The 26,293-nt window shown below is 52.7% G+C and overlaps 1 protein-coding gene across 1 annotated transcript; it reads left to right on the top strand.

Moving 5' to 3' along the window:
• On the top strand, positions 1–26,293 carry RAB20 (RAB20, member RAS oncogene family). Its single transcript, XM_007075293.2, has 2 exons — positions 1–500; positions 25,249–26,293. Exons 1-2 carry the CDS (start codon positions 329–331, stop codon positions 25,779–25,781), a joined length of 705 nt encoding a protein of 234 aa, XP_007075355.1. The 5' UTR covers positions 1–328; the 3' UTR covers positions 25,782–26,293.

Raw genomic sequence — 26,293 nt, 5'->3', positions numbered from 1 at the left:
CCGGGGCGACCCAGACGGGCGCGCACTGCAGCGGTCTGGAATCCTCAGGTGGGCGCCTGGTTGCGTTCCCCGCTCCTGTCCGGGCTCGGACACGTGCCTCCTCTCTCGCCCTCCCAGGCGTCTGAGCGGGAGGACCCCGGCGGGTCTCCGCAAGTTCGGGGTCCTCGCGAGCCCTGGTCCCCGCGAGTCCGGGTTCCCGCGAGTCCGGGTCCTCGCGAGTCCCGGGTCCGAGCGATCTGGGGGCGGCGGCCAGCTGCTCCAGCGGCTCCCGGGGCACACGGGCCGGACGGGCACGGAGAGCAGGAGACGGGGGCCTTCCTTCGGGAAGATGAGGAAGCCCGACGGGAAGATCGTGCTTTTGGGGGACATGAACGTGGGCAAGACGTCGCTGCTGCAGAGGTACATGGAGCGGCGCTTCACGGACACGGTCAGCACGGTGGGCGGTGCTTTCTACCTGAAGCAGTGGCGCTCCTACAACATCTCCATCTGGGACACGGCAGGTGAGGGTCGCCGGCACCCCCCGGGGCCACTGTCTCGGGGCTCTGCGGAAGAGGTGTTTCCGGTAGGAGAGAAGCATCCCCCAGGACCGGGGTCTCCTAGGGCAGGAGTCCCCAGGGCAGGGTTCCGGTGCAGAGTCCCGCCTTGGCACGACATGTGACCCCATCTGGGGGGGGGGGGTTAGACCCCTAGTGACAGTGCGAGGCCGCCCTTGGCCCCTCTCTGTCACTACTTGTTCTGTTTTGCTGGCGGGGAAACCGCTCAGCCACTGGGTAGGTCTTAGGGACAATATAGGTGACTTAAAAGCACCCCGGGCTTCGAAGAGAGAAGCCCCTGTTGTCTCCTGAACCTATGGTGGCGTCTGGCTCCTGAGCCCCAGGGTCCTGTGCTAAGCCTGCTAATGGTAACAATGGTAACCAGGTTCTCATGAACGTGATCTCATGTGATATCCATAACAACCTTGAGGCCTGAGCAAAGCTGGTAAATTACCCCTTCTTTATAAAAGAGGAAGTTGAGCCACCGAGCATTCCCTGCAGGGTTTGGGGAGGGGGAGAGCAGGAAGCAGGCAGAGCTCAGGTCTCTCCTGGGAGTCCTGAGCACATCTGCATTTCCCACCACGGGAATCATCTGCTTGATATCAGTGCTTGGGATGAGCTGGTATCTGCCATGGAGGGGTTTGAGGTAGTTTTCTGTAGAAGCATTTTTAAGAGAAGTAATGAGTTATTTTTTAGTGCATGTAGCGTTTGTGATTTTTCCAAAGTAGGGATGGGGGTCTTGATTTAGGCTTCCAGTTTGTTAGCCCTGCAAAAGTTCACTGGCAATTATAGTTATTGCTGTAGTGGCTATGATATATATAATATATTGCTATAATAGCCATTACGATAGAATTTATCTCCTTCTCCATGAAAAGGAACAGAATGCTTGAAGTAGGTAAAGGAACTGTAAATAGGATGGCAAATTTTCAGTGAGCGCACCTTCTAGAAGCCTGAAACTTGGAGGTCTGACTTTTTTTTTAGGCCAGCACTTGAAGAAGTGATCAGTATATACCCGCAGCTCCTGTCTAGAAAACTTAAATTAGTAGCTTGGGCGCACCGTTCGGCTAAGTGAACAAACTTGGAACTAGTTTTGTGTTTAAAATGGAATTCATGAAGTCAACCCATGTGCATCTACCCTTCTCCCTCCATCCTGCGTTTTCTCTTTGAAATTTTTTTAATGTTTATTTTTGAGAGAGAGCGAGAGAGGGCGAGCATGAGGAGGGGAGGAGCAGAGAGAGAGGGAGACACAGAATCCGAGGCAAGCTCTCCGAGCTGTCAGCACAGAGCCCGACGCAGGGCTCGAACCCATGAACCGCGAGACCGTGACCTGAGCAGAAGTCGGAGGCTCAAATGACTGAGTCACCAGGCGCCCCTTCATCTGCAGTTGTTTCTTGTTGTTTCTTGTGTATTCTGGCGGTTAATGTCTGACTAATCGATTTGCAACTGTGCTGTGGGAACAGTCTCCCAGGTACCAGTGTCCCGGTCCCTGCTCTTCTCCAGCTCCAGGCTGCAGGGAGGCTCCGAGGTCGTTTACCTAGGCTGACTTTCTAGCACTAAGCGCTGGTAGGGACAAAACACAAACTCTGGAAGTCAGATCAGATGAAAGTGACTTGTCTGTCTGGTGTGCCGCTGGCCCCTCAGATCCTTCAGCTGACTGGTCGTCGTTGGTGTACAAGAGGATAGCGTGGGACTGGTGTTGCGGTCCCACACTGAGAAGCCCTGTAGCGGCTGCTGTCAGAGGCTGACCTTAACCGTGTGGCGTGGGGTCTCTGGGACGGGAGCTGACCTTTGGTGTCGAGCAGGCGTTCCCGGCGTCAAGGGTGTATGAAGTAGCAAAGTGATTTTGACTGGCCACTTTCTTCAGCGACCAGGACGTGATGCAGCCGGAATCTTGAACGCCGGGGGATTTTGTAAGACAGCAGATGTCATGTCCCAGACGTGCTGTCCGGCTCCCGGGGGCGGCGACTCATTTCCTGGCTGCCGCTTTCTTGTTCCTGGAACTCAGCGTGAGCTCGGTCAGCCTCCCGGGGCAGTGGGGGTGGCCGGGCCGCGTGTCCACATTGCTGCCCTGTGTACACAGGCGTAGGGTGACCGAGGCTGGCGTTCAGCAGTGACACGGGCCATTTCTGTGCCTGGCACCCCAGCCACTGTGGGGTTATGGGCAACTTGGAAGGAGATGCCCACATGGGTAGAGTCCAGGTACCTTTCCTTTATCTTTGTTGAATTCAGAAGGGGAGGCTACTTTCTTCCTCCTCTTGCCTTGTTCTTGAACTTCCTCTCCATTCCACAGACGTCCTTTGTTAAAGTTGTTCACTTTACTTTTTGTAACCAAGGCAGAGGATAAGGACCCACTGGAGGCTGGCTGAAGGGTGCCCTTGGTCACAGGAGGCGGGCGGGGTGGAAGTGTGGGGTGTGCGGGGTATCAGGACACCCGAGGGTAAGGCTGAGAGTTGGGCTCGGAGAATCTCACTCTCGTTCTTTCCGACAGCCAAGCACCTGGCGGCTTGCAGCTGGAGAGGGGAGGGGAGATGCGCGAGGCCGGTGAATAGGTCATCTTACTCAGTGACACAAGAGGCCTTCGGAGAGGGAAAGATCACTTCCAGGTTAGGGACGGGGCAGTGGAGACCGGCCGAAGCTGAGAAAGGTCCAGACTTTGGTCCTGTCCAGGCGCCCTGCATGCATCGCCTTGGCCCTTCCTCACTCTGACGCTTGCCTGGTCGGGCAGACAGAGGTGAGGCTTTCACTGCGAAGGTTGGGTGAGTCCTGGGAGCAGAGGGCGGTTGCCCGGAGATGAGAGGCGCCCCCGCAGAACTGCCACCACTCTCCTCTCCGTCATTTCTTTGCCCCGTCTGAGCAGTCTGAAAAGACGTCGCCCATCATTCAGCAAATGTAAACCTGGCCCCTGCTACAGGCCTGGGGCCGCTGCTTCCGCGGGCCTTCAACCCCAGAGGAGGAGGTGGGGCACAAGGAAATGAGTGGCATCATTTCACATCTGGTTATCGTCTTGAAGAAAACACAACAAGATGGGGAAGCGACCGGTGCGCCCCAAATAAACTGCACCCGCAGGGCCCGGGAAGGCTAGACGCCCCTCATTTATTCCTCCCTCAAGGCTGTAGTCCCTGGAGGGGGGCCATGCGGCTCACTTTTGCACCCCCACCCTCTGTCCTGGGAAGACAGAGCACCTAGTCCCCTTTCCTCCACCTCCGGGGAGCAGCTCCCATTTCCATCTGAGCTCCCACTGCTCACACGCTTACCGTCCACGTTTCCTCCTGCCGGCTTGCGTGGCCTCCACAGATGACACGGGTGTTCTCTACCCTCCCTGCCTCTCCGAGGCCTCCCCAGTGGGGCTGGCAGTAGCCGTGTCCCTGCGGGTCTGTGCCAGGCGATGCGGGCTCTGCCGTCTTGACTTCTTCCAGCCTCTGCCGCTGCCCGGATCCGGAGCCCCGCCACCTTTGTCACAGCAGCCGCTTTGTCACGGCACCGAGTCTGCTCTAGGATTTTACTGCTGCTCCGACAAGTGCCACCCACTTAGTGGCTTAGAGTACAAGGCTCAGAAGTCCTACCTGGGTCTCACCGGGCTGGAACCCAGGTGTCTGCAATCCGCGCTCCTCTCGGGAGGCCTTGGGGGAGGGTCTGTCCCCTCCCCCTTTTCCAGCTCCTGGAGCCTGCCCCCTCCCCCCCCAAATTCCTCATCTTCCACTCCCAAGGCCAGTGGTGTCTGTCATCCTCGCTGGGACCCTGACTGTCGTGCCCCCTCCCACATTTAAAGGACCCCCATGATTTACCCTGGGTTCATCCAGCCAATCTCTCAGCTGGTTAGCAACCTTGACCCCCCCCCCCCCCCCCCGGCCATGTAACTGAACATAGTCACAGGCCCCAGGGGCTAGGACTTCTTTGCCAGGGAGGGAGGCTGTCATCCTCTGCCGGCCGCAGCCCCTGACCACGCGTGTGATTTGGTGGCTCTCCTCTCTCTCCACCTCCTTTTCCTCATCTATAAATGGGGACAGTTGTAGCACCCGCCTAATGCATTGTTAGGAATCAATAGGTTAATATTGGCAAAGTGCTTGAACAGCATCTGGAATGAGGAAGCACAGTGTTCGTGTTTAATGAGTAAACAGCTATCCAGTGCTGCGCGCTTCTGGCCACGATTACCACTGGCAAGCATGTCACCGAGGGACAAGAGCGGCTTGAGTGGGCCCCCAGTAAATAATTCTGCACTAAATGGAGAGCTCAGAGAGACGGGGATTCCGAGCAGTTGGTGTTATGACGATAGCTTCATACTATATAGTGTGACTGCTTTGTTCTTTTTTCTCTGGGTTTCCTTGGCTAATTGGGATCTTTTGTGGTTCCTGATAAATTTGAGTGTTTTTCCTACTTCTATAAAAAAATGTCATTGGAATCTTGACAGCGATAGCATTGAATCCAAAGGTGACTTTCGGTAATAGTGACATTTTAACAATATTAATTCTTCCAGCCCATGAACACAGAGTGCCTTTCCATTTATTTGTGTCTCCTTCAATTTCTTTCATCAATGTCTTGTAGTTTTCATCCCAGAGATCTTTCATGGCATTAAATTTATTCCTAAGGATTTTATTGTTTTTTTTTTAAGTCTTTTTTTTTTTTTTAAGGGGCACCTGGGTGGCTCAGTCAGTTCAGTGTCCAACTCTTGGTTTTGGCTCAGGTCATGATCTCATGGTTCATGTGTTCAAGCCCTGAGTCAGGCCATAGCTCACCCTCTATCTCTCTGCCCCTCCCCTACTCTCTCTCCCTCTATCTCTCTCAAAGTAAATAAACATAAAGAGAATAAAGTCTTTTTTCTTTAAGTTTTTATGTATTTTGAGAGAGAGAGAGAGAGAGATTGAGAGTGAGTGCATGTGCAAGCGGGAGAGGGACAGAGACGAAGAGAGAGAATCTCAAGCAGGCTCTGTGCTGTCTACACAGCCCAAACCCTGGGATCACGACCTGAGCCGAAAGTAGGAGTCAGATGCTTAACTGACTGAGCCACCTGGCTGCCCCTATTTTATTGTTTTTGATGCTATTGTAAGTGGGATCAGTTTATTTCTTTTTCAGAAATTAGTCTATGGAAATGCTACTGATTTTTGTATGTTAATTTTGTGTATTGTATTCATTGACTGGATCTCACAGTTTTTCTGGTTGAGTCTTTAGGATTTTCTCTTTATAAAATTAAGTCACATGCAAACTGAGGCAATTTTACTTCTTTCTTTACCGTTCTGATACTTCCTATTTCTTTTTCTTGCCTAATTGCACTGGCTGGCACTTCCTGAACTGTGGTGAATAGGAGGGGTGAGAGTAGACAGCCTTGTCTTGTTCCTGATCTTAGAAAATAAGCTTTCAACCTGTCAGCGCAGAGCGTGATGTTAGCTGTGGGCTTGTTGTGGATGGCCTCTGGCATGTTGCGATGTGTTCTTTCTGTGCCTAATTTTGTTAATGATTTTTATCATGAATGAATGTTGAGTTTTGTCGAGTGCCTTTGCTACGTCTACGGAGATGATCATCTGATTCTTCTCTTTCATTTTATTAATGGGACATGTCCCATTGATTGGACTACCCTTGCATCCCAGGGTGGCAATTGGTTTTAAGATCATTCTCTCGAGGGGCGCCTGGGTGGCTCAGTTGGCTAAGGGTCTGACTTTGGCTCAGGTCATGATCTCAAGGTTTGTGAGTTTGAGCCCTGCATCGGGCTCTTGGCTGTCAGTGCAGAGCCTGGAGCCTGCTTTGGATTCTGTCTCCCTCTCTCTCTCTCTGCCCCTCCCCAGCTAGTGCTTTCTCTTTGTCTCAAAAATACATAAAAACATTAAAAAAAAAAAAAAAGAACTTTCTCTCGAATAGCTTCAGTGCAGCCCAGGAGAAGATGTTGCTGTCCTGGGTTATGAAGTCATGGTGCCTATGACGTTAGCTCAGAGGTCTTGGCTGCCTGTGCAGAGCCCAGGGCCTCGGCCCGATCTGAAGGATGGGGTGGCACACAGTGAGGATGCCAGGTGAGTGCGCCCTCCTTGAGGACCGTGAGCCCCCGTCATTTTCCTTCCACTCTGGGTAGAAGCCACGGCCCCCTACCCCCACATTTAGGCAGCTGCTCCTACATCCGGGGAACTGTGGCAGGGATGCTTGTCCCAAGTGAGGTGGGTTCAGGTTGGAAAAGATGGTGGTGCCGTGGATGAGCCCGAGGGTGGTCTCTGGGACAGGGACCGTACCGTTGCTCATCCTTGATACCTTGGACTGGCCTGTGAGGGCCATGCGGTTTGGACAGCCACAAGGGATCGGTGCAGAGCAGGTGCACAGCCTGTGCAGAATATGGAACCCACGGTGGAGGACTCAGATCTCAGCTGAATCTCTTACCTATTCCCGCCTGCTGAGTGGTTTTGGTGGTCCTGATACCCTCTGCCCAACAATTGGTATTTGTGTGCCGGGACAGCATCTGGGGAGCTACATCCGCTTCCTGTGGATGAGCAGACCGACCGGGCCCTCCCTGGTCATCATGAATAAAGTTTTATTGGCACACAACATGCTCTCACACTGTCCTGGTAGAGCCCCGTTGTTGCAATAGACACCATGTGGCACCGAGAGACGAAAGTGCTTACCCCCCTGCCCCCCCCCGCCCCCCCCCCCCCCGCAGAAACTAGGCTGACCCCCCGTTTCGGTCACCTTGAGCGCAGACTGCTTCTCTAAAAGTCTTTTCTCTGGTTGCAGAGACTCCCCACAGAGTCGCGCATTTCGCGGCTATTGAGGGAACCCTGATCAGTTCCACTCAAGCCGCGGCCACGCTTCCCTGTGGGTCCTTCTCGGGGCTAGATGGGGATGCGGGTGGGGTCGGAGGTGAGCTCCACGCGGGCCCTGACAAAAAATAGCTCTTGGAAAAATAATCTTAGTTTACATTCGAGATCCGGAAGTCACACCTGCAAAGCCTGTGTTGTGGGGGAGCCCGTATCTTTGGAGGTGGATCCGCGTCTATACCGCTACCGTGCACTTTGAGTGGGCGCCCTCCGTGTGCACGGCCTCTTGCGCAGAATGCCTGTGTTTTCTCGATCAGAAACAGTGGCCTGAATATGAATGTGGGTACTAAGACAGGTGGAAGGGAGCCGACCCCGGGTTCAGCAGGGCAGACAAAGCGCCATTGTGCTGAGTGACTCCAGAGCACAAAGCGAGCCTGTGAGCAGTGCGCGCGCTGGGAGTCAGCCCAGAGTCCGCCTGGAGGGGGCGCCGAGGACTCTGGGGGTGGGAGAGGTATTTTCGGCTGGTTAGTGTGGTGTCCATTCAGGAGAATTTAACTAATTCAGGTCAACCATGCTCGTTAACTAAGCCTGATCGCATCTAGCGTCTCTGGAAGATAATTCCAGGCTTTATCATTTCAACTCGGACTTGCCTGTCCTCTTGCTTTGTCGGGACTTCACATAACTTCCCTTTCTGTGAAGAAGAAATCTTACACACAGTTGCCCACATGTGTACAGACATACAAGTTTAAAGGGCCGTTCATTCTTTTTTTTTTTTTTTTAATTTTTTTAATGTTTATTTATTTTTGAGACAGAGAGAGACAGAGCATGAATGGGGGAGGGGCAGAGAGAGAGGGAGACACAGAATCGGAAGCAGGCTCCAGGCTCTGAGCCATCAGCCCAGAGCCTGACGTGGGGCTCGAACTCACGAACCGTGAGATCGTGACCTGAGCTGAAGTCGGACACTCAACCGACTGAGCCACCCAGGTGCCCTAAAGGGCCGTTCATTCTTAGAGGAATGGCTTTGTCACCTGCTGACAGATTTTCCCGGTCCTGCTGTCCTGTGCCCGCTGGCCGAGGAAGATCCCAGCATTCATTTCTTAATTTTTTTTAATGTTTATTTATTTTTGAGTGAGAAACAGAGACAGAATGCAAGGGGGGCAGGGCAGAGAGAGAGACACACACAGACACACAGAATCTGAAGCAGGCTCCAGGCTCCAAGCTGTCAGCACAGAGCCCGACGCGGGGCTCAAACCCACGAACTGTGAGATCATGAGCTGAGCCAAAGTCAGATGCTTAACCAACTGAGCTACCCAGGCACCCCAACCAGCATTCATTTCAAAGGTGGAGAGAAGGCAGGCCAGCTCGGGATTTCTGGGTCCACAGAGTAACACAGTGGTAGGCTCCCTGGGTTCTCTTTTTGCCTCATTTATTCCAAACTTGGAGCTGAAGAAGCCAGCAACCCAGAAATGCCAAAGGGCACAGACAAAACAAAACAAAATTAAAAGCCTGTTCTTCCACCAAAGGATCAGGAAAGGGGTAGCCTAGTGAGGCAGACCTTTTCAACAATAACTGTTGTACTCCAGTCAAACACTCAGAAAAACCGGGGCACCCCCGTCCCCATCATCAAGGTAGGAGCCGGGCTCATGTCCCCACCAGCTGCTGAGGAGCCCTCCCCACCGTGTGCCGGTGGAGGCTGCATGGGGAGTCTGGACTTCTGCCTCCACCGGCCCCAGTCCCGGCCCCCGCCCCCCCCCCACCCTCTGGTCCCCCACTGCTGGGGTGAAGGATCCAGCTCAAACGGGAGATTTAAGTGAGACCCAGTATCTCGTAGCACAAGACAGAAATGTCCAGTTTTCAATACAAGAGCCGCTCTTTGTACAAGCACCCGGAAGATCTGTAGCAGAGTCGAAAGTGACAATCACTGGATGCCAGTCCAGAGCTCACATAGATGGTGCAGTGACCGACAAGGACTTTAAGGCGGCCGTCCTAAGCATACTTCAGGGAACAATCCGGAGCCCTTAAACCCAGGAAACAAAAACAGAGAGCCTCAGCAGAAACAGATTTAAAGGACCCAAATGGCAATTTCTGAACTGAAAAAAAATGCGATAACCCAGATAAGAAGCTTAGTGGATGGACTCAGCAGCCCAGCGGAGGGGAGAGAGGAAGGAGCCGCGAGCTAGAAGACAGGGCAGCACACAGCACCCAAGCTGTACTACAGACAGCAGCTGGGGGAGGTGAGCAGAGCGTCAGGGACCCGAAGACCTGGAGAGCCAACACTGTGCCGTCAGAGTTCTGGAAGGAGAGGAGGGGAGTGGGGTGACAAGGGGCCACCAAGGGAAGCAGGGTGGAAGCAGCCAGAGGGGAAAACAAATCAGAATGACAGCCGGTGTCACATCAGACACCATGGTGTCAGAAAGAGGTGGCTTCTGTTTTCAGGTGCTGAAAGTGAAGATGCAGAATATTGACACATAATTCTCGTCCGTCGTCAGTCCCAAACAGTGACTCTGGGAAGATGTGGTTCTTTAAAAAAAAAAAAAAAAAATTATGTTTATGTTTTTTTTTTTTTTTGAGAGAGAGAGTGTGAGCAGGAGAAGGGTGGAGAGAGAGGGAGACAGAATCCAAAGCAGGCTCCAGGCTCCCAGCTGTCAGCACAGAGCCTGACACAGGGCTCGAACTCATGAACCTTGAGATCGTGATCTGAGCCGAGTCGGATGCTTAACTGACTGAGCACCCAGGCACCCTGGGAAGACTTAATTTCTGTTGCGTTTGCACCAACATTGACTTGGGACTTTTAACTTGTCCTGTTCTTTAAGTTATACCTATAAATGCTCTTTCATACTTAATATGCTATTTAGGCAAACCTGGGATGTCCCCCCACCCCCCCCCATGAATTTTAAAAGCTTCTGGCTTTGTAGTTTAAACATTGGCAACAAATTTTGTATAGATAATAGCTTTGGTTTTTGGCAAAATTGTCCTGGTTTTGTTTTATTTTTTAGTAAGGCTTATTTTTTTTTTAAAGTTTATTTACTTATTTTGAGAGAGGGAGAGAGATCAGGAGTGAGCAGGGGAGGGGCAGAGAGGGAGGGAGAGAGAGAATCCCAAGTAGGCTCCGCGTTGTCAATGCAGAGCCCGACGTGGGGCTCGAACCTCCGAGCTGTGAGATTATGGCCTGAGCCCAGATCAAGAGTCGGACGCTTAAATGACTGAGCCACCCAGGCGCCCCTTTCCTATATATTCTTCGAAAGTTCTTAATTTCATTAATTAACAGCCTTTACAGGCGTCAAGAATCCATCCTGGGGTAGAGTAACAGTTACACCTCCTACAGGAAGCCTTTTTGTTCAGGTTATACCAGAAACGCATGCCTGTATTTGAAAGTAAACGTTCAGGAATAAAGAACAGATCGAATGGCATGATTTTGACACTGTGTTGGCCCATGAGCTACCATGGGCCCTTCAGGGACCCCGTGTCACCAGCCTCCCTGAGATGAGGCACCATCACAGATTGTGGCCAAATAATAGCTGCTGCCTATGTAGCGCTTACTGTATACGCCAGGGCCATTCCCAGCTGTGTGTGTAGCGCTTACTGTATACGCCAGGGCCATTCCCAGTTCTGTGTGTGTAGCGCTTACTGTATAAGCCAGGGCCATTCCCAGCTCTGCGTGTGTAGTGCTTGCTGTATACGCCAGGGCCGTTCCCAGCCATGTGTGTAATGCTTGCTGTATATGCCAGGGCCGTTCCCAGCTCTGTGTGTGTAACGCTTGCTGTATACGCCAGGGCCATTCCCAGCTGTGTGTGTAACGCTTACTGTATACGCCAGGGCCGTTCCCAGCTGTGTGTGTAACGCTTGCTGTATACGCCAGGGCCATTCCCAGCTCTGTGTGTGTAACGCTTGCTGTATACGCTAGGGCCGTTCCCAGCTCTGTGTGTAGCACTTACTGTATACGCCAAGGCCGTTCCCAGCTCTGTGTGTGTGTTAACCACAGGGTCACAACCTGGGTCAGTCTACACAAAGCCCGGAAGTGGCTGGGCTGGGCAAACTGCCCAGGGTTTCTGCAGTTGGTCACCCAGCCTTGTGTGTCCTTCACTGAAACGACATCTAGTCTAAAGGGACAGTGACCTTGTGAAGTGCTCTGTGCGAGGCGCAGTCTGTGCCTACACACGACGTGACGATGTGCCAGCGTGCCTGTGAATGTGGACGCGGTGTTGCACCCAGCAGTGGTAGGATAAACATATCTCCGGGGCCGCCGGGTAGGGGGGCGCTCAGTCGGTTAAGTGCCCGACTTCAGCTCAGGTCATGATCTCACGGTTCGTGGGTTCAGGCCCCATGGCGGGCTCTGTGCTGACAGCTCAGAGCCTGGTCTGCTTCTTATTCTGTCTCCCTCTTTCTCTGCCCCTCCCCCCACTCGTGCTCTGTCTCTCAAAAATAAATAAACGTTAAAAAAAAATTTTCCAGCCTTTGGGCCACGGGTCTCAGGACAGGATTCGTGCATCAGCAGGCCTGTCATCCACTCTTTCCCACGGGGAATCTCCCGAACCTCGTACACCTGTCTTCATGTCTGAGATGGCACTCTCATTTGTACCGAGCCGGTAGGCAGTATAGCGTTCGATCTGTCCTTGAGACAGAGGTCCCGAATCTGTCACTCCCCTGACTCAGCGGTGCTGTTTCTGGGCAATCTTGTTCGAGAAGGGCCGGTGGGACGCCTGCTGGGCACCGTGGGCCCGTCAGCCTCTCTTGGTGACCGTCCAGGTCTCCGTGTCTGGGTCCCAGAGCAGGACAAGCACGCCCTGTGGTTTGTGGCACTGAAGGTCATCCCGTCCTGTTGGCAAACTCCCTGGGTCCAGAAGAGCCTGTGTGCCGGGAAGCCACCCAGGGCTGTGCCCCGCACGCGTCAGTGCCTTGCTGTGCCCTCGCTGGAGGTGGAGTTTTTGCTCAGAAACAGAAGGCCGATGTGTGACCACGCGTCTTGTGGAAAGCCGTCGTCTTGTGGCGTTTCTTGGAGTGACGCGTCCCACCTGAACAGACTTAGCCGTGCCCACCTTTCCACGCACAGCCGCGCTGGCGGGCTCAGCAGATTTTTATTTATTTTTTAGCTGAATCAGTTGGGATGCTTTTTAATGAGGATTTGTCCTTTCTGTCTCCGAGTTTCAGTGACCTTGTCCTAAAATTGTGGTAGAGAACCTGGTTTACAGGGTTATTCTGAAGCTTAATGAGGATTGTGGATGGGAGGGGGGGCACACGGTGGGTCCTTCCTTTCCCTGGTGCAGAGTAAGAATGCTCAACCTGTGTAAAGGGGGCGGGGGGCAGGTGGCCAGGTCTTTCCCTGCACCTTTCTAGTGGCTTTTCTCTGACAGGCTAAGGAATGACTTTTGGGATTACTGATGGGTGTGGTTTGAGTTGGACATTTAATTTTCATGTATTTTGCCATATGTTGACTTCCAGCTTCAGCTGAAGACCAGACTATCACTGTTTCCACGGAGTCAGATTATCCAATAGGAATAAAGAATTAAAAAAATGGTAACAATTTTGGCCAAAGTCCAGGTATGGTAATCATTAATTGCTTAAACATGAAGAATGGTGGATGTAAAGAGGCCCTTTTCTTAACATTAAAGGGCTTATTTTATAGTCTCTTACTGGGCCCTTTTCACATATTGCTTTGTGCTTGTTCTTGGGGGGGTGGTGGTGAGGGTTTTGTTATCCCCCCAACTTTGTGCTGACTCTCAGTTCTGTGCTCGTCCGAGCTCGAGGAGTCCGGTGTGGCCACCGCCAAGCTCCCTCTCATTCTGTGTCCCAGGCTGAGCACTCGGTTGGTGTGAACCGTCCATTCACACACCCAGTCAACACTGCGCACCTGCTCGGGGGCTAGCAGTGACCGTGGTGGTCTTTCCTCCTGGGAGCTGAGTCCTGGAGAGGGATGGTGGCTGACAACTTTGTGCTTGAAGGAAAGGGTGGGCTGGTGGAACGGCACTGATCGGCCCCGGTTTGGACTTGAGGGTGTGGTGGCTTGTTGTCCCCCGTGGAAAAGAGAGTTCTGCCTCCTTTGCACATTAACTGCCTCATCCTCTGTGTCTTTCTGTAACGTGCATCCTGTGTTACGCAGTGTTCCCATTGTGCGTCCTTACACGGCTGTCTTCTTGGCGTCTTCAAGACCTCTGTCTGCCTCCCTCATTAAATGAACTAAATAACTAAGTAAAGAAATAAATAAAGATCCTGAACGTATATTTACTAAATTCAACGAACTAAATAAAGATCCCAAACGTATATTGACTTTTTCTTTTTAAAAGTAAGTTCTAATGCCCAACGTGGGCCTGAACTTTTGACCCCAAGGTCAAGAGTCGCATGCTCCACCAACTGAGCCAGCCAGGCACCCCTATATTTACTTGTCCCCCCAAATTTTTATTTAAATCCAAGTTAGTTAACATACCGTGTATTATTGGCTTCCGGAGGAGAACCCAGTGATCGTGTCTTACATATGACACCCAGTGCGCACGCCAGCAGGTGCCCTCCTCAGTGCCCATCACCCTTCTAGCCCATCCCCCACCAGCTCCCTCCAGCAACTCTCAGTCTGTTCTCTGTGTTTAAGAGTCTCTTATGGTTCACCTCCCTTGCTCCCTGCCCCCCGCATATGTTCATCTGTTTTGTTTCTGTTTACTTTTTTTTTTTTTTTAATCTGTTTGGGAGTCATGATTTTGCCCTTCCTTGAAAATTGCCTTTTAACATGTTTCAGAGTAGAAATTGCTTAAAAAAGTGCTTGACCAAATATCCTAATGCTTTTCCTAACAGAATTTAGAGGCCTGCCCTTGCCGCTCAAACCCTTACTGCCTGGCATTTTCTTACACAGACCAGTCATTCTGCTGCTGGTGTTAGGAGCAGCTGACTTCTTGGGGGCCCTTGAGCAGCTGTGTGAGCGCTCTGGGCCTCTGCTTCCAGATCTGTGAAGTGGACACCCAGATAGTGAGGAGCACAAAGTGCCCGTGTGTGCATGTGTGGGTACATGCGTGTGAGTGCATGTAGGTGTACGTGTATGTGTGCATGCACGTGTGTATGCACGCATGTGTGTGCACGTGTGTATGTGCACATGCTTGTGTGTGTGCACGCACGTAGGTGTACGTGTCTATGTGCATGCATGTGTGTGTGTGCACACGTGTAAGTGTGTGCAGTGCATATGTGCATGTGCGTGTGTGCACGTAGGTGTACATGTGCACACGTGTGTATATGCATGCATGTGCATGCGTGCACGTGTGGGCACATGTGCGTGCATGCATGTAGGTGTATGTGTGCATGCCCGCGCGTGCACAAGATGTTCTGCCTGCACTTGGAGTGAATCTCAATCGAAGTTTGAACTGCTCTCACAGCAGTTCTCAGAGGGAGTGAGACTTGGTTAGCAGAATCAAGGACACTGGTCAGGACACTGAGGCCCCTGTGTCAATAATGGAGCACAGAGGAAGCAGTTCTCCTAAACCACAAGAAGCCAGACTGAGTGGAGGATGTTTTAAATGCTTCCTGAGTTTATATCATAACTAGAACTTACCTTTTTAAGTTTATTTATTTATTTTGAGAGAGTGCATGTGCACACGAGCAGGGGGAGGGGCAGAGAGAGGAAAATCCCAAGCAGGCTCCTCGCTGTCAATGCAGAGCCTGATGCAGGGCTCAAACCCACAACTGCGAGATCACGACTTGAGCCAAAATCAAGAGTCGGACTCTCAGCCAACTGGGCCTCCCCGGCACCCTCTATCCTAACTGGAACTCTTCTGCTGTGAGGATCTTGCGTTATGAGTAGCTGGGAACAGTGTGTGATTCACCTATCACAGGGCCTTGTGAAGTAGCAGTGTGGTCCCCTGCAATTGTAGAGCATCTGAGGACACTTTGTTCCCACTTTTCAAGGCGTGTTGACCTACTTGCTTAGCTCTGCACCTTTTCCATAGCAGCTGCGGAAGCACATTCCAAACCGAATTTTTTCTAATCTGATCAACTCTGGTTGGTTACCTCGTAGCCCAGGTCCCTGCTGCTCAAGAGTGAAGCTCTAACACCTGGTGAGTGGTGCCTTTCAGCTTTCCTGGGTTGAACCCCCTGCAGCCCTCTCCCCCTCCCCCTGGGGAACTAGGACCGGGTGCAGAGTCTCAGGAGAAGGCACTGGAGGGGTGGAGTGTAGAAATGGCAAATGCAGGTTTGAGTTGCATCGTTGGGTTAAAACTGTATCTGGTCCTGGGTTGATGAGAGCTGCCCTGGATCCCTCAAGGTTTTACAGTCTTGCTTCCCAGAGGGAGGTCTGTGGGCTGGAAGAATCCAGCAGAATCCAGGCCCCACCGAACCTCTTGAATCAGAATCTGCATGTAAACCACATCACCAGGTGATTCTTGTTCCAGGTGGACAAGAATTACTTTGTGTTTGCTGCAGCTACTGTAGAAATGAGCTGTGAAGGTACAGACAGGCAGGGATTCGGCCATTTGGGTTTTCCGGTGTTCTTAGTAGGTGCTTTGTTTTACGTACAGTTCTATGTCTCTGTCCATCTCTGTCATCTACCTATGCTCTTTCTACCTATCCTCTCTCTTTCTCTAAGTATAGACAATTTTTCTTAAAACTTTTTTTTAATGTTTAGTTATTTTTGAAAGAGAAAGAGACAGAGCATGAGCAGGGAGGGGCAGAGAGAGAGGGAGGCACAGAATCCAAAGCAGGCTCCAGGCTCTGAGATGTTAGCACAGAGCCTGACGCAGGGCTCGAACTCAACAAACCTTGAGATCATGACCTGAGCCAAAGTTAGACGCTTAACTGACTGAGCCACCCAGGTGCCCCAGACAATTTTTCTATTGTGGTAAAATACACAGAACAGAATTTATCACTTTAATCAAGTGTATAGCTTGGTGGCACTGAGTACATTCCCATTGTTGTGCAGCCACCATCATCTCCAGAACGTTCTCCTCTTCCCGGCTGAAGCTCAGTACCCATTAAACACCAGCCCCAGGCCCCCTCCCTCTGGCCCTGGTGGCCCCCCTTCTGTGTTCTGTCTCTATGAATTGACTGTTCTAAGTAATTATTTAGAAGTTTTACGTTTATGTACACTATAATATTCTATTTAAATATTAAACGAGCTCTAACAAAATATTTCAATGTGATTGATTTCAAAGGGCTTTTGCACCGTTCCATGGGTGAAATAATTTCCAGGAACTCCCGGGTTGACCCGCCACCCGCAGAAGGCATTTCTGGTTTACGGTATCTGTCAATGAATAATGTACTTTCCAGGGACTTCTGTGAGAACATACCCAATCTGTTGAGCAAGGGATAGCTAGAGGTTGTAAACATCTAGCTGTAAACATCTATCTGGATTCCTTAGAATTGCTCAGAAAAGGTTTAATGTGCTTCCCTCGGGATGGAATTAACAGAAAAGCAATTGTTCTCTGCTGTGTATTTCTCAGGACTTTATATTACGGAGAAGAATAAAACGTTGTTCTGGATCGCAGAGCTGTTAGACATAACTGGGGTATTTACTGAATGGGCTACTCTAGATAAGAGGCTATTCTAGATAACTTGATATTTCGAGAAAGCTCTCTATAAAGTTAAAGAGTTTTCTTCATACGCTGTTTGCAGTTGAGTCTCGACTTTGAAACAAGTTAAAACTTGCTTTAAAAAATCTGAAATGGGGGCGCCTGGGTGGCTCAGTCGGTTGAGCGTCCGACTTCGGCACAGGTCATAATCTCGTGGTCCGTGAGTTCGAGCCCCGCGTCAGGCTCTGTGCTGACAGCTCGAAGCCTGGAGCCTGTTTCAGATTCTGTGTCTACCTCTCTCTCTGACCCTCCCCCATTCATGCTCTGTCTCTCTCTGTCTCAAAAATAAAATGTTAAAAAAAAATTTTTAAAAATCTGAAATGATTTTAGTCCCCTGCTTTAATAAGTAGAGAATTTAGCAAATAATTGAATTTTTCTTTTTTCTTTTTTTTTTTTAAATTTTTTTTTTTTAACGTTTATTTATTTTTGAGACAGGGAGAGACAGAGCATGAAGAGGGGAGGGTCAGAGAGAGGGAGACACAGAATCCGAAGCAGGCTCCAGGCTCTGAGCTGTCAGCACAGAGCCCGACACGGGGCTAGAACTCACGGACCGCGAGATCATGACCTGAGCCGAAGTCGGCCGCCTAACTGACTGAGCCACCCAGGTGCCCCAATAATTGAATTTTTCTTTGTTAATCTCACTCTAAGAGTTAATTATCACAGGACAACAGAATATCTGTTGGAGGTAAAAGAGATTGGATTAAATATGTTGGTATGTGAGAGGTTTTTATTAAAAGCTAAATCTGTTACGTAAGTGTATTTTCTTTGGAATTGCCTCTTTTTCGTAATATTAGATTGCTAAAGATCATATCTTTATTTGAATTACTTGCTTTTATTACTGAATTATTTTTAGTACACTCCTGTCGGAGGAGAGTGAGGTAATTTGAGAATTAAGCTCTAGTTATTATTATATAACCTTAGTAGTTATTTCAGAAAGCCCAGTTGGTGAGTCACAGACAGAGGATTAATTTAGGTGCAATTAATTATTTGGTTCACTTGGGCATATGACACGTTCGCTGTTTTTGGTTGTCTTCAAATTATCAAACAGAAACAACAGAAATGACACGCGTGCGGGTTTGGGTAAAAGCACAACGTGTGTAAACAAATTCATTTTTCTGAAACACCCTTCCTATGCCCCATATGTTGTTATTCTATTAGTTGGAAATCATCGTGGGTTTGGGCAAGATGAAAACGCCTCCTGTAACAGGCTCGGGTCTTTGTCTTTAAAATGTTATTTAATCCCTTCTTTTGTTGGTGTAATTTATTACTTGGTGTTGGGCTTTTAATTCTTCCTTCTGGCAGAAAAAAACCCCATTAATATGGAGTGGGGTTTTTTTCCTTTTAAATTCCTACTCTTTGATGTCCAGCTGATGGCTATTGGCTCGGGTCTTTCCCTGCAGTTTCTGGGAGGTTCTGTGAGCAGACGTGTGAGCGAGACCGGGCTTCACCCTGCCCGTGGAAGGGCCTGGACGGACAGTGCGCGGTGGTCCCGTCTGTCTGAGAACAGTAGACGGTTCATTCCCACCCGTCCACACTGCCGCCTGGCTGGGAGGGAGCGTCTGTCCCCCAGGGAAGCCAGTTCTTCAGATGCCGGTGTTTCACTTTTTGTGCTTACCTGGCCTCTTTGGGGCTGCTCGCTTTCTGATAAGAGGATGACAGAAACCACCCCGTTGTTTCTTCTAGATTTTGAAACACTGGCATTCTTTTCTCGAGCCCTGAGCCTCCCCCTGAGCCATGCTCGTGTAGGATTTGGAGCTGGCTCCTGGGAGCGGGGCCTCTGGACCCTGATGGCCGTGGCCCCGGCCCGCGTGCGGTGCCCGCAAGGTGACCGAGCGTGTGCGGGCTGTGTGCAGTGCCCACAGAGGTACGTGCCGTGACAGTGTTGCTGCTGGGGGTTAACACCCCGTGTTGTCGCATAAACGCCCGAAGAACACGTGGCCAAAGCAGCCCCCCACTCAAAGGGTCTCCGTCCCCTGACCTGACCCTCTTCGGATGGGTCACGTGTGCTTCTGACGACAGGTGTCGGTACCGCTTCCCTCGTGGTGCCTCCGGGTGGATAAGCGTTAGTGTCTCGGCGGTTACCCCCTCTTCTTTCTCGAGTTTCTCCAGCAAGACGGGCAGCCGGACCGGGGTGCGCGCTCCTTCTCCGGTCGATCAGATCAGAGGCCCGAGGTCCTTCCCAGAGCAGCGTCCGCTCGGGCTCAGCTGCGGGACGTGTTTTCAGGAAGCCGGCAGATTTGCTGACCTTGCTGGGGACGCTCCGTGTGCGTGGGCTGGGGCATATGCGGTCACTGCCGTCGGAGCCCTCCCGTCCGCTTCTCCGCCGTGGGTCACTGCAGGGCACAGATGCCCAGTTTTTCTCCTGCGCGTGGAGGGGGTGGGAGAGGCCCCCGCACGTGGGTGTGCTTTGGTTCCGTCTGTGACTCCTGGCCTCTGTGAGAGGCGAGGCCTCGGCCCGTGGCCCCGTGGCCTCCGTGGACCGAGTCCTGTGGCTGCCACACGCTGGGCGGCTTGCAATTCCCGGTTGCATCCCCATCCCGGATGAAGGTGTTCTGGATCCTGACTTTGGAAACCCTGTCTTTCCCGTGTTTACTGTTCGGGTGTTGAAACCCAGGCAGGGAGGCTGGTGTGTTTGTGGGTGTGCGCTCTGTCTCACAGGCAGCACAGGGGCTCCCCTGCTGGGTCTACGTGTAGAGAGGGAGGCGGTGGGCCCCGGGAGTGGGCAGGACTGTCCTCAGCGAAGAGGTGAGCCGTTTGGGTCACAGTGACCCTCGCCACTGCTGGAAACCCCTTTCAGGACACTTCCCCCTTTCCTGTGGACAAGTGGCCAGTGAGCCGAAAGAATTCCTTTTTACTTTTTTAAGTTTATCTATTTATTTTGAGAGAGAGACAGAGCGAGCAAGGGAGGGGCAGAGAGAGGGAGAGAGAGAATCCCAAAGAGGCTCCATGCTGTCCGGGCAGAGCCTGTCGCGGGGACTGATCCCACGAACCGTGAGATCATGGCCTCAGCCGAAATCCAGAGTCAGATGCTTCACCAACTGAGCCACCCGGGAGCCCCCAGATTCCTTTTTCTCCAGGAACTTTCGGTCTTTGCTCTTAAGGCCTTCAACTGATTGGGTAAGGCCCACCCAAGTCACGGAAGGCGATCTACTTAAAGTCAGTTGATTGCAGATCTCAAAAAATACCTTCATGGCAACATGTACACTGACATTGGACCATGTAACTGGACACCACAGCCTGTGGCCAAGGTAACCACACACAGGTATTGTGGGGGTGGCAGACTGGAGCCTCTGCGTGGACAGTGCGTCCCTGGATGAAGTGTCCTTGGGTCTTCGGTGCACATATACTGTAGAGGCAGCTGCGCCCGGCGCTGGCCCCAGACGGCCAGGCCTTCTTCTCAGCCCGGGAGGACACATGCTTCCTTTTTCTCATTGCACCAGAAGAGCTTTAAACGTCTGTGCTTTTGTGAACATTCCTGGGGGTAGCTGTTTCCACGGGCCATTCTCCAACCACGCTCACAATCCGTTCAGGACAAATAAATAAACTAAAAAAAAAAAAAAAGAAAAAGAAAAAAGAAACAGCTTTCTGATTCTCACATGTTAGTGACTGGCTTTTACTTGACTGTCACCTCTGGCTGCACGTCACATGCGCCAGGGAGCTTCTGACAGGATATTGGTACCGACCCCCCCCCACCCCGTCACATCCTGTTTTATGGGCTCTGGGGTGAGGGGCCCGAGCATCACTATCATTTTGGAATTAATGAAGCAGTACATGCACATGTTTCAAACGTGCAGCCCGCGTCGCAGCGTGATTTCTGACGGCCACACCATGCGTTCAGTTGCTTCCGACCGCGGAAGCAAGAACGAGACCGTGTTCAGGGTAAAAAGGGTGGGCGGTCACCTGGCCCCAGGACGGCTGCAAATAAAAGCGAAAGCAATAGAGCAGTTTGTGTCCTGTGGTCCAGAGGCTGCCCGGGATCCCTGCGGGCCGCTCGCCGACTTGTGTCCCCGGGGCTGCTGGTGGGCGGAAAAGCTCCGCTGATCCCGCGCGGCAGCTACGGGACGAGGCGCCCCAGAACGGGAGAAGGCCATCTCTGAAAGTAAGGCTCGTCAGTAAGACAGGGTAGGGGACTGGTCGGCCGCCAGAGTGGCCAACAGGCCCCGGAGACAGTCTGTAGACGTGCTGATGAAGAGACCAGGATGCGGGGGCCTGGGAAGGTGTTTATCCTTGGGTGGGCAGGGCTCTGACCCTCCGTCTATTTAAGCAGCACCGACGCGGGGCTTGGCGGGAGCAGGTGCACGTCTAGGTGGTTCCTGTCCCAGTTATGTCCTCTTGCACGGCCGCCCGCTGGCGGGACTGCCCGAGTTCCAGTGATCGGAACAGAGGCCCAGCTACTTGCCCAGGGTCATACTGTGGGGCTGTGAGTGTGGATAGTCTGTGCTTGGAGCCACGCTCTCCCACGGCTGGTTAGACCACAGACTGCCCGGTACCTGGGCTCCCGGCTCCTGCGTGCATGGGCCCCTTGCTGTGCTCTCTGGTCTCAGTTTCTCCCTCTGTAAAATGGGGGGAGGGGGAGGCCCCCTTTGTGCGGTTGCTGGGAGGACCTCGTGGCTGTGTCCACTGTCCTCATGCCGACCCCGCTTTCTCCCGGTCACTGCCCCTCCCCCTGTCCCCTGCCCCCAGGTCCTGGCTGCCACCGACCCCTTGGAGTCCACCAACCGGTATTTGTCCCGTGACTGGCTTGTGGCCCTTCTGTGTTCCCTGCAGCATTATTCACAGTCCCTAAGGAATGGAAACACCCCAAATGTCCTTTGACAGATGAATGCATAAAGAACACGTGTCTGTGCGTACAATGGGAGATTATTCAGCCTTAAAAAAGAAAGGGTCTACATTATGTGAGTATGTGGGCGAATGGGAGTGATTTGCTTCACGGACAAGCCAGGATTCCTGGACAATCACACGCGCTCCCGGCCCCCAGCCCCTGCGGACCCCCACGGCAGGGGCAGCCCCGGCCGCTTCCTGGAGGCGTAGGAGGCTGGGCCCCTCCCCGGACTCCTGCCTCCAGCTGGCTGGCAGGCGGTCTGGCGGGGCCAGTCCAAGCCTGCAGCCTGGCTTCCCACCTGGCCTGCGGTTTGGCCCTCGCTGACCCGCACCCCCCTTGGCTGGCATAGGTCAGCCGCTTCCCAGGCGTCCCCAGAATCGGGCCACAGGGCTGTTAGTTCCTCAGTGTGAGCCAAATAGAGGAAACTCCCGGACTTCCCAGAGCCTCGGCTGTGGAGCTGGCGTGGGCAAGTGGGAGAGAGAGAGAGAGAGAGAGAGAGAGAGAGAGAGGGAGGGAGAGGGAGAGAGAGAGACACCCGCCTGGTGGCCACGGGAGGGGAGCTTGTGCGCTGCTGGGTCCCGCCGCCCACGTAGGCCTGGAGCAGGTGTTTCCCATGTGTTAACGGGAGCCTGACCTCACAGCCCAGCTGCGTTCACAGACCTGCAGAAAACTTACGAGGTCTGGAATTCAAACACCGTGCGAGGCTCACAGAGCCAGTTCTCAAAGGCCAAGTCTTAGGGAGCCACCCCTTTATCGTTGCTGTGTCTGGATGCCGGAAATGCCAGGGCTCCCGCTGGCACTGGGCCAGGGCTAAATTCAGAACCTCTGTTCCCGGTGCGACTACCCCGTGCCTGTGTGGGCACCGCACTCTTGTGACCGCCTACCCGCCGTGGATTGTGTCTAAGCCAGAATGTAAGGATTTCGGGTACAGAAACCGCTCACTCGAAAATTCTTTGGTTGCCAGGCCGCCACACTCTGTGTCTGTGTTGGCTCCTGGGCGAGCGGTTGGGTGATCAGAACAGCAGCTCTTGTCTCCTCTCCTTTCAGGCTAACGTTTGGGATTCTTCCATTCTTACTTCCTTCATTACTCTGAGTTTTTTCTTGGTGTGTCCGTATTGTTTACTTTTTTAGTTTTTTAAAGGCAAATCAGACATTTTTGTCTGGAAAGGAAAAGTATTTTCGGCCTGGGCTCAAACACAGTTGCCTTTTTGTCCCCAGTGAAGTGCGTAACAGACGGACAGACGGTCCCCCCGGGATAACTGGAATGCCCCTTCACTCTCCCCTCCTTGGCCTTGTGGGCTCTGGCATGTCGGGCTGGTCACCTCTCCTGTTGGAAGATCTCACGATGCCCGGATCGTTCTAGATGATTAGTGTCTGAAAGGAGAGTCCTAGTCAGTGGTGATGGTGGGGAAGCATATCTTTCTTTTCTTCTTTGTTTATACATTAAAAAAAATTTTTTTTTAACATTTATTTATTTTTGAGACAGAGAGAGACAGAGCATGAATGGGGGAGGGGCAGAGAGAGAGGGAGACACAGAATTCGAAGCAGGCTCCAGGCTCTGAGCCATCAGCCCAGAGCCCGACGCGGGACTTGAACTCACGGACCGCGAGATCGTGACCTGAGCTGAAGTCGGACACTCAACCGACTAAGCCACCCAGGCGCCCCTGTTTATACATTTTTAAAAATGTTTGTTGATTTTTGAGAGAGAGAGACAGCGTGCAAGCAGGGGAGGGGCAGAGAGACAGGGAGACACAGAATCCGAAGCAGGCTCCAGGCTCCGAGCTGTCAGCACAAAGCCCGATTCGGGGCTTGAACTCACGAACCGTGAGATCATGAACTGAAGTCAGACGCTTAGCCGACTGAGCCAGCCAGGTACCCCCCCCCCCCTTTTTTTTTTAATTTTTCTTAGTGTTTATTTATTTTTGAGAGACAGAGAGAGACAGCATGAGCGGGAGAGGGCAGAGAGAGAGAGAGAGGGAGACACAGGATCCGAAGCAGGCACCAGGCTCTGAGCTGTCAGCCCAGAGCCTGACGTGGGGCTTGAACTCACAGACCACGAGATCATGACCTGAGCTAAAGTCGGACGCTCAACCGACTGAGCCACCCAGGCGCCCCTCTCTTTTCTTTTTAACTAATGCCTGCTGTTGCCAGTTTTGAAATTGGTTTTTAAAGACTTCTTGACCATCGTCTCCCAGGGTGGGTCCAGAAAGCGACGGGAGAGCACAGCTGAGTTTCTGCCTGTTGGCACGGGGCGTCGTTTCACGGGAACTTGTGATGAGATGATCTGTGTCAGGGCTACGTCGTGCTGATGCTCACGGGCAGGAAGGCTGTTCTGTGGGTGCTGGATTCCAGAGCACACGCCGCTGGTCAGCAGGCAGCCCTGGGAAACTTGCTTTCTGGCACATCTCTTTGACCTTCAGCATCTTTGCAGGGCGGGACACGTCCCTCCAGCCCCTGCCAGACCGGGCCTGGGCGGCACCTTCTCCACCCCTCCCCCTCCGGATCATTTTGGGGGGACATGTGGGGCCTTGCTGGACAAGAGGGGCGCCCTGGCTTTGGGTCTGGCTCTGTGCGAGGGGAAGTCAGCTGTCAGGTGTAGGTTCACACCGTCTTTCTCAGCAGGCTGCTCTCCACCCGGAACTTAAAGTGAGGCAGTCAAGGCCATTTCAGAATAACTGGGGATTGGGGTGGCAATTGGTTGTGTTGCTTTGGTCATTTAGCTGAATGAAAACAGTGGTTTATCGGCAGAGGACATGTGCTTTATGTGAATATACGTGTGTAGGTAACAACCTGCCTTCAGCCCATGCTCCTGAGACCCCCCGGGCCAAAAGTTCTTCCTTTCTTTTTTGTCAGGGATCCCTTTCTACCAGGTAGTGTGAGCCCATGACCCTTTCTCTGAATACTGGATTTAAATGCATGCAGGGGCGCCTGGGGGGCTCGCTTTCGATCTAACTCAGGTCCTGATCTCACAGCTCGCGGGATTGAGCCCCGCCTCGGGCTCTGCACTGACAGTGTGGAGCCTGCTTGGGATTCTCAATCTCTCTCCCTCTCTCTCTGCCCCTCCCCTGCTCATGCTGTGTCTGTCTGTCTCAAAATAAACAAACTTAAAAAAAAAATGCATGCAGTAAAATTCAAAGCTTCCCTTGGAGACCAGGCTTCCTGTAACAGCCTGTCCAACAGCTGTCGTTCCAGAGCAGGGGGTGGTGCCCCCGGGTCCCTGAGGGCCTGGACACTCACTTCTTTTTATTTTATTTTTTAGTGTTTATTTATTTTTGACAGAGAGAGAGAGAGAGAGAGAGACAGAGCATGAGCAGGGGAGGGGCAGAGAGAGAGGGAGACACAGAATCCGACACAGGCTCCAGGCTCTTCGCCATCAGCACAGAGCCCGAGACGGGGCTCGAACTCACGAATCGCGAGATCCTGACCTGAGCCGAGGTCGGATGCTCAACCGACTGAGCCACCCGGGCGCTTCTAGGGATGCTCATTTCTTTGTGCACGCCAGTGTCTCGATCAGGCCCAGCTCCAGCCGCACCTGCATTCGGGGTACGGCTCCCATCGTCCCTCTGGGGTTGCCGACCTCGGACGAGAGATAACCTGCCTGTCTCTTTTCCTCTTCCGGCCAGGGCGGGAGCAGTTCCACGGCCTGGGTTCCATGTACTGCCGGGGAGCGACCGCGGTCATCCTCATCTACGACGTCAACCACCCGCAGAGTCTGCTGGAGCTGGAGGACAGGTTCCTGGGCCTGACGGACACAGCCAGCACTGACTGCCTCTTTGCCATCGTGGGGAACAAGGTGGACCTCGTCGAGGAGCCGGCTGCAGAGGACCAGGAGAAGGACGGGAGGGGCCCTGGGGTGGCTGGGCGTGGCGGCGAAGCACCCAAAGCGCCCAAGCAGGTGCAGCCAGAGGACGCGATGGCGTTGTATAGAAAGATCCTGAAGTACAAGATGCTGGACGAGAAGGATGTGCCGGCCGCTGAGCAGATGTGCTTTGAGACCAGTGCGAAAACTGGGCACAATGTGGACCTGCTGTTTGAAACCTTGTTCGACCTGGTGGTGCCTGTGATCTCGCGGCACAGAACCCAGGGGCCGCCGCAGACCGTGGACATCACCAGTTATAAGACGCCCGGACAGACCCCATCTGGGTGCTGTGCCTGATGCATGGGGGCGCCGAGCCCCAGGGTACATGATCGGCCAGGGGATGACCAGCGCGGTCGGAGGGCGGGTGGAGAGCCCAGCGTGTTCCTTAGTGGGGCCGCACACCAGGAGGAGGTCCCGGGGCCAACGCCAGCTGGTGGTTTTGCGGCTGCTGGGAACGGTCCCTCGGTCTGTGTCACCGTGCCGGGAGGTGGGGGGACAAGCGAATCCCCTGCAGAAACCACTCTTCTGAGCCGAGATGCCCAGAGACTGCTGTCCCCTGCTGCCTCTTCCCTAACAACCTGGCCTTGCCGGAGGCCGTGGCCGGGCTTTGGAGGGCACCCGGCGTGGCCCCCGCACCACTTTTATGTTGTTCTTAAACATCGGTGCCTCCTGGGTCCTACCATTTGGTACTTGTGTCCTGAGGTATCACGATGATTCTGGACATATTAGCTTCTACGCAATCAGGAATCCCTGCTTCGACGTGGGTGCAGCCGTATGAGTGCGCGTATTATTAAAAAGGATTATAGGAA

Source organism: Panthera tigris, chromosome A1, assembly GCF_018350195.1.
Source record: "Panthera tigris isolate Pti1 chromosome A1, P.tigris_Pti1_mat1.1, whole genome shotgun sequence".
Classification (NCBI taxonomy): domain Eukaryota; kingdom Metazoa; phylum Chordata; class Mammalia; order Carnivora; family Felidae; genus Panthera; species Panthera tigris.
The sequence above is the reverse complement of the archived record's forward strand: the minus strand, read 5'-3'. Positions and strand labels throughout refer to the sequence as shown.